The 8,730-nt window shown below is 40.6% G+C and overlaps 1 protein-coding gene across 1 annotated transcript; it reads left to right on the top strand.

Moving 5' to 3' along the window:
• The first annotated feature begins 2,309 nt into the window (after nt 1–2,309).
• LOC110103113 (putative pentatricopeptide repeat-containing protein At1g09680) lies at nt 2,310–4,214 on the top strand. The gene has a single exon (XM_028701385.1). It carries the CDS (start codon nt 2,310–2,312, stop codon nt 3,771–3,773), a length of 1,464 nt encoding a protein of 487 aa, XP_028557218.1. The 3' UTR covers nt 3,774–4,214.
• The last annotated feature ends 4,516 nt before the right edge of the window (nt 4,215–8,730 follow it).

The following is an 8,730-nucleotide window of genomic DNA, read 5'->3' as shown; positions in this document are numbered from 1 at the left end:
GAGGTTGGAATGGACGTAATGGGCAACGGAGGTCCGGGAGGACCGTAGTCGACAGGGAGATACTTCGGTAGAAATTAGGGTGTAAGATGGTTGTCCAGCGGAGTCCGGGTCTTAAGTGGTGGTCTGACAGAATTCAGGCTCAAGTGTTGTCCGGCCGGAGCAACGACGTCAGGCGGTGATCCGGCGGAGTGAGGGCTTCAAGTAGTGGTTCGGAAGAAGTCTGGCCTCAGGATGGAGCAATGACGTCAGGCGGCTGCAATGCGTGTCAAGCGGTGATCCGGTGAGGTGAGGGCTCAAGTGGAGTCCGGATGAAGTTCGGGCCTCAGGTGGTGGTCCGGCGGAGCAACGGCGTCAGGCGGTGGTCCGGCGGAGGTGAGGGCCTCAAGTGGTGGTCCGGCAGAGCAACGACGTCAGGTGGTGGTCCGGCAGAGGTGAGGGCCTCAAGTGGTGGTCCGGAAGAAGTTCGAGCCTAGGTGGTGTCCAACGGAGCAACGGCGTCAGGCGGTGTCCGGCGGAGGTGAGGGCCTCAAGTGGTGGTCGGCAGAGCAACGGCGTCAGGACGGTGGTCCGACGAAGGTGAGCCTCAAGTGTGGTTCGCGGAAGAAACGGCGTCAGGCGGTGGTCCGGCGGAGGTGAGGGCCTCAAGTGGTGGTCCGCGAGCATAGGGAGTCAGGTGTGGTCCGGTGGAAGTCCGGGGTGGTCGAGGAGGCAAGGAAGCAAGAGCGATCTCCGATCTCTCGCTTTTTTCCTTAGGCTTAGAGATCCCTTTTCAAGAGAGAGGAAGCTCTATTATAGATTTATGGAGTGGCATGGTCGAAAATAGGTGAGAGAAAGGTGAAATGGGAGTGTCGGATGACACGGCCGATGTGAATCCCTTGATCATACACGTTCTTTGAGACATTTGAAGACCTTAATGATGTCGGAATTCCTCAATCTTTGGTCGTTGGACGTCTCGTCGACCGCTCGATTCAAGTATAAGCTTGTTATGTTTGAAAAACCGTTTGGTAATCCAATTTGTGGTTGAACCTATCACACGCTTTGGGTCCTGTGATTTGGTCCATTTGGACTCGGATTGAGTCGAATTGGTGTCGTTGGGTTCGTATTTCCGAGACGCTCAGTTCGACTATAAGTTTGCTGAAATCGGAGTTCAGATTGTCTCCGATATAATTTTGAAGTTTTCCAACTTGATTTGCATCGAGATTCGCGGCCCCTGATTAAGATGAATTTTTGACGACGTATCAATGTTTTTTTTTTATATAATTTTATTATTTATTAATCATCTATTTTTAAAAGAAAAAAAATTATTTGAAATGAATAACTTATAAAGAATTCTTTTTGATTTATTGTGCTTGTTTGGCCTCTAAATTTATCTGCTTAGTCAAATCATATGCTAAGGTTTCGTTTGGTACAACTTATTTATTATTTCTTAAAGCGGCATGTTTGAACAAAAATTTTAATTTTGATACTAAAAAGTCATTTTAATAAATAATAAAAAGCCTTCCCAAACGAAGCCTACTTCTATTCTTCTAGACTATCTCAAAATTCAAATGGCAGGCTTAAATTTATGCTCTCTTGAATCAGAATTTATAATATCCTAATACTGACAACATTGATGCTATTAACACGGTCGTTGTTAGGTTCAAAGTCTTGTGTGAAAAAAATAAAATGTCGTATTACGTAGTTGACAACAAGTATAAAACTTGTCGAATAATCATGACATTAATCTTTTAGCATATAATTGTTGTTGTTTGATCTCATTTATTGTATTAATATTAACATAAAATAAGAAAATATTCAAATTTATTTTGATGAGATTTATATAAAAATGTACTCAAAGAAATCTCTTTATTATTTAATGTGTATTACTATTATATATGAATATGATGTAAGTCTACATAAAATTATAATTGAAAAGGCCGTAATTTTTCTTAGTGAGAAAATCTAATAAACTTACACAGGCGGCAACGGCTGCCTATCCATTGTTCATTCAAATGACGAACCCAAACGGTCCGTTCACTTTCTGTGCCACACGCCCCTCTTCTCCTGCATCTACCTGCTTTTCACGATCACCTCCTCAACCCCAGCACTCTCTCCTCATCTCTATATCTCTCGCCATCAAAAACTCCCCTCAAACCCCTCTCTCCATCTCCCTCAAACCCCTCCTCCCTTCCCTCACCCCCTCACTCTTCTCTTCCCTTCTATCCCTCAATCCCCTCTCCCTCCCCCCATCCTCCCTCATCTCTTTCTTCCACCACCTATCCTCGCATGGAGCCCCCCACTTCATCCATACCCCGCTCTCCTACATTTCCATGTCCCTCTTCCTTCTCCGCCACCGTCTCCCTTCTGTTGCTGCCCCTCTTCTCCGTTTCCTCGTCTCCCGTACAGGCCACTCCTCCGCTTCCTCCATTCTCTCCTTCGCCACCACCGCTTCCTCTCCGGGTCCCCTCCACCCTGTCCTCCTGGACTCCATCATGTCTGCGTACGCCGATGCGGGCTTCTTCGACGATGCCATCCAGTGCTTCCGCTTTGCGCGCCACCGTTTTATGCGGCTCCCTTTATCTGCTTGTTCGGTCCTCCTCCGCCGTCTCCCTGCGGCTGACAAGGCCCATGCGTTCTTGATGGAGACTGTGAATGCAGGGGTTTCTGTAAAAATCCAAGATTTCAATGTTTTGATTCATAGGTTTTGCAAGGAGGGGAAGCTTAGTAATGCCCATCAGGTGTTTGATGAAATTCCTAATCATAGTTTGCAGTATAATGCAGTTACTTTCAACACTTTAATCAACGGTTATTGTAAATGTGGCAGCTTAGATTTGGGGTTGGAAATGAAGGGTATCATGAAGCACGCTGGAATTACAGAGGATGTGTTCACTTACTCAATTTTGATTCGAGCGTTTTGTGTGGCGGGAAAGTTGTTAGATGCCACGAAGATGTTTGAGGAAATGTGTGACAGAGATCTTGTACCTAATAAAGTTTGTTTCACTTGTCTGATTGATGGGCATTGCAAGGATGGGAAGGTGGGGGTAGGAATGGACATTTATAAGGAGATGACGAGGAAAGGAGTTGAACCAGATTTGATCACTTTCAATGCTCTTGTGAATGGGCATTGCAAGAATGGGGATTTATTAGAGGTCGAGAAGATTATGGAGGAGATGAAGAGAAGGGGTTTCAAGCCAGACAAGGTAACATATACAACTCTTATTGATGGGTGTTGCAAGAAAGGGGATTTACATATGGCACTTGAGACCAAACGAAAGATGGTAGTCGAAGGGGTTGAGCTGGATGAGGTGACCTACACAGCACTTATATCAGGATTGAGTAGAGAAGGGTGGGTGGTAGAGGCAGAGATGATCTTGCATGAGATGATGAGTACTGGCATAGATCCTCATGAGATAACATATAATTTGGTCATTGATGCTTTGTGTAAGAAAGGAGAGGTCAGGGCAGGTTTTAAGTTGCTGCGTGAGATGCAAAGTAAGGGTCTTAAACCAGGAGTTGTCACATACAATATCATCATGAATGGGCTGTGCAAGCTTGGGCAGATGAAAAATGCCAATGTGCTTCTTAATGCTATGCTTAATGTTGGTGTTGTCCCTGATGATGTTACCTATAATACTCTCTTGGATGGACATTGCAAGCTTGGAGAAGTAGATCGTGAGATGATAAGTGGTGAAATAGGAATGGTTTCAGATTTTGCAACTTACACTTCTCTGATAAAAAATTCCCTCAGAAGGCCTAAAGGAAATACGAAACAGGAGAAGAATGTCGATTCTTGAGGTTCTAAGGACTGTTATGTGATGTCCGTTATTTAGTTCACTGAAGTCCTCTATCATATATGTGCTTCCCAGGGTGCAAGTTCTGGGGCCGATTCTCATCGATTCAAGTAATTCTTTTCCACCTCTCCTACTCCAAGTTGCTTAATTCATTCATGAATAGGCTGACATCTATTGTACAATTTACGTGAGAGTTGGGAATATCATCCTTTGGAATTATGCTTGATCAAACCTTTTGAGTTGTTGAACGTCATAGAACAAACTAATTTACTGGCCTTATTCCTATGTAGTAAACATTTTTTTGTTATTTTTTAGTTGTATATATGTTCGTTTGACAAGGCTGTTAATGTATCTCTTTGGTTCATCCTCCTATAAATAGGATGCCTTAGGATGTATGCTGCTTATTTTAAAAGGATAAGCATAATGAAGCCCTTATAGTTTGTTGACTTATGTTGAACTAGTTTAATTTGATGTTTAATTTCCTTTATTTCATTTAATTTCATTCAGTGGAGTATTATTTATTCAATCTATGTTGGTCAAACCGAAATATTTGGTAAAAGGCTAATTGTATGTCTATATATGCTAATATAGGTAACTCATAGGTACTAAGCATCTCCACTCTTGGGGAGCTCAGTCCAAAGGCACTCTCACCCAAAATGAGCCTCACTTTGAGGAGCACTCGTCGGAGCATGGTCAAAGACAGGCAGGTACTCAGCCAATAAGACTCGCATTATAAAAGCGTGCTCCCAAGGAGCCCGATCAAGGAGGCACATATTGTAAGCTAGTTTGACCAATGAACTCGTCTCTGTAAGCCTTCACTTGAAGTAGCACTCAGTTGCTCTCCCCAATCAATGATGTATGCTTTCCAAAGATATCCCTATCCAATCTACATGAAGCACACACCTACAAAATCCGCAATTATGGCTCCCACAACTATGTTCTTACCCAACTTATAGCCACTTGCATGGAATACTTGCCTAGAAGACTCGTCACTCACCCCGAGCAACTCACTACTTATCCATGGCACTTGCCTTTGAGGAGTTGCCCAGAACACTCGCCACATTTAACTCGCAACCCACCTAGGGTACTCGCCAGAGACATTCAAAGCCATGTCAAAGTTGATAGTCATGTGTAGAAAATTTGGCTTAGTCCATATGTCTATTCTAGTATGTACTTGGCAAATATGTATTATTTTTTTTCCTTTTATGCGTAGTATTTTATTTAGCCCTCTTAACCTTATAAATTCATGCCATTTTCATTATTTGCAGAGATTATCTAACACATTTGTTCTTCTTCATACATTTAGGGGGGCATTTGTTTAGCTGCGAAAAGAATGCAAAGTAAATTGAAATTTAGTTGGAATATTTTGAGTTATTTGGATGAATGTAAAACAAATGCAATTAATTACTTTTTTTATGTAGTTTGAAGTAAAATAAATATAGTTTAAAGCTCAACGATGGCGATAGTCGGTGGTAGCGACAACTGGTGTCCAGCAAGCGGTAGCTAGTGACCGGCAATAGCAGAAGTGGTGTATAGCACTTGCAGCCGGCAACAAAAGCATAGTTAGCTTGCAGGTATTTTGGAATTTGTCCAAAAATGGATGATTTTTAAATTCATAAAAAATGAACCACTTAGTGAGTGAATTTGAAATTTATAAAAATTATTTTGAAGTCTTTTTTCATCTAAAACTTTAAAACCCTTGCATGGTTATACTCACTTTTCATCAAACTAAAGAGCCCCTTACTCTCCCTCTTGATTTTTACTCTATCTTGCCGGACTTGTTAGTAGAGTAAGGTATTACTCACGAATAAATTTGAATCCAATACTAATGATGATAATTTTCAATCTATGAAAGCTAACTTACCTACCAATTTGAGGCTTTCCTTCATCGTTATCATCTTTCATCTAATGTATACATTTACATACTGAATTAAGGCGTTCCTTCCTATTAATGAGCTTTCATCTAATGTATACATTCTGCTTGTTCTAATTTCTTTATAATTTGCTTGTCACGTGTACCTCAGAACCACTGTTTGTAGTCATTTTCTGCCAATGTGAATACTACTTGAGTCTTCCTATATGTTTTTTGTAAGTTGATGGTTTAACTCTGCACTTATGAAGATGATAACTTGTGCAGTCAGATTGCTGTATGGCAGAAGTTGTAGTACCAAAGTGATACATCACACCAAACATTCGACGAAGGGATTGGCCTAAATCATCACCACCACAATTTTATTTCAAATAATTGTTTTCTTTTAAACAATTCTTTATATCTTCATCAAATCATAGTTGCAGGATGGAGCGAAATGAGGTATCCACCTGATACGGTTCTTCGTGAACCGCCCAAAGCGGACCCGGCTGGGCCGGTTTATGTATACAGGAGGCGGGCTAAGCTGCCTCCTTACGTGGGGATTGAGGGGCCCACTTTGGGCGGGATTTAGAGAGAGTAAAGGAGGCGGGCAGCAATTAGAGAAATCCTTTTGAATTAGATTTGAATTTGATTTATTCTAGGAAAGCTTTTATTGGCTTTGTATTAGGAACTATGTATTAAATGGAAGAGGGAGGCTAGGGTTAGGGTTATGCATGATTATTGTTTCTCTTGGAGTGCTCTTTGGTGTCTTGGGCTCTAGGCTTCTCGTCTAGAGATTGGGAGAGAACGATCCTCCTCTCGAATTGAGGATCAATTGTATCTTTGTTTCGTCTTGCTTCGCTTTGATTTCTATAAAATTATCTACTGATTTTGTTTGTTTCCACCCAAATTCTTCTATTTTTCTCGCTGATTTTACCGATTATTGTTAGGTTTGCTTGTGAACTCAAGTATTCCCATTAGGGTTACTTGCGAACTTAAGTATTTCCTATCACCACCATTTTTATTTATATGTAAGTAGATGGTTTATACTTTGTCCGTAGTTTATATAAAGTCTTATGTCGCAACTGTTTGCAGTTGAATTATGAAACCCAAGTGCTCTAAAGAACTTTTAGCGTTCATGTGATGGTATTTTCTAGATTACACTCGTATTCCATGTGATGGCCTCCTTTTGATGATCCAGGAGAAGCAAATAAGGATGCCTGCAAGATTCCAAGAGAAATTTAATTTCCAATTTGCCTGGTTTTTGAAGGAGTTTTGTCAAGGTTGAGATTGGAGGGAATTCGAGGATTTTGATTTGTGCTGGCATTATTTTGTGGCTTTATGAAGAGACAAAGACTCGGGTTTGGTGGTTCAGAGTTTAAAAAAATACAAATAAAAGGTGACAGAGGTCATCATAGACCTTGAGGATGAATCCATCAAGCAAAGTCAAACTTCAATTCATTTATTCAATTCTTAAAAAAAGAGATTTAATATATAGCAAACTAAATTAGAATTATATAGAACAATGTGCAAAAGTCAAAGTCGGCCATGATAAAAAAGGAAAGAGGGTGGTCTTCGGTTGGTTGCAATCTTCATGAATCTTCTTGGATTGACTGAACATGCAATTTTGAAAAGATAGTTGTCTTGATTTGAATCTCATTGCTTTCTGAAGATGTAGAGGTGTCGAACGAGGCATCTTTAGAAGGTGGAGTTTCTTGGCCTTGACTTGAGCATATGTTGGAAATATTCAATGAAGGGACCAACAAAGCTAGATTGAAATCCTTTTTGCTTTAAAATTTGTAATTCTTGTGTGAGGATGATTTTCAATCTGTTAGACCAGTCCACTGGACGGTCCAGACGGGACCAGCTTAAGGACGAAACTACGGAGCTTTTCCGCCTCGTACGGATGTCGCGCGAGCCGCAAGTCCACGGGAGCTATTTTAGGAAGGAATTTTGAGGAAGTTTAGGAGGGAAATTAATTGTAGGGACTACTTAGAGATTTCCTTTATATTTATATGCATTAAATACTTTGTTTTCCTAGGATTAGGGCATCTTGAATTTGGCTGAAATTTGAGATCTCTTAGATTTAGGTTTTCTTTTGGGCTCTAGCGGCATCTAGAGATTTTGGAGAGGTCGAATCTCCTCTCGAATAGAGGATCAACTTTATCTTGCTATTTTCCATTTCCCTTTCATCAAATAATACAAATTATCTACTGTTTTCGTGTTTTTTTTTTTTTTTGCGGGATGTTGGTGTAGAAGCTCGCTGATTTCCGAAGATTGATAGGGAAAGAAGCTCGCTGATTTCCGAAGATTGATAGGAAATACTTGAGATCTACAAGTACTTCCTATCACAATCCTGATGTTATGCTCTAGTCTATGACAGGAATTGTTTTCCTTGAATCAAGTGATGAGATGTTGGATACCCTATTTACCAGGAAAGGAGATGATCTTACCCATAGATCATCAACCAATACAATATTTGAAGAGTTATGTTTATTGAAAAACAATTCGCTTAGATGTGCAGTAGTTCGTGCAAGGTTTTATTTTTGGTAGTATTTTGAAGCCTTCAAACAAAAAGGCGGGCATCTGCCAACCTCTTTTAGTATTTAGCTATCCCTGGGAGTCCATCTCAATGAACTTTTTAGGACTACTGGAGATTTACTAATAATTCAATCATCTCTTTATCATCTTCAATCCCCAGCAATATTTTATGCTTAGTTCCTTGTAAAATGGCTATCATAAATGAGTAAGCAGTGAAGGAGTTCTTTCAACAGATATTCATGCAAGCGCTTCAAATTATCCACGTCCATTGTTTCCAAAAGGAACAATAAGTTTTTGATAGGAAATACTTGATTTCAAGTAGTTCCTAACCCAAAACTGAAGCCGAACAAGGAGAAAAACTGCTGTCTCCAACAGTGGACAGCAACTATGCGCAGGAAAAACAGTGAATATTGCGAGAATATTGGGAGACAACGCAAGCAAAGACTTGTATTTTTACTAGTAGACGAAACAAATAGCAAGATACAATTTGTTCTTCAATTCGAGAGGAAGAACGTACTCTCCCAAAGTCTCCGGCGAAGCCAAGAGCCCAAGACAAAACCTAGATCTCAA

Source organism: Dendrobium catenatum, unplaced genomic scaffold (assembly GCF_001605985.2).
Source record: "Dendrobium catenatum unplaced genomic scaffold, ASM160598v2 fragScaff_scaffold_1684, whole genome shotgun sequence".
Taxonomy (NCBI): domain Eukaryota; kingdom Viridiplantae; phylum Streptophyta; class Magnoliopsida; order Asparagales; family Orchidaceae; genus Dendrobium; species Dendrobium catenatum.
This window is presented reverse-complemented; position numbering and strand designations above follow the sequence as displayed.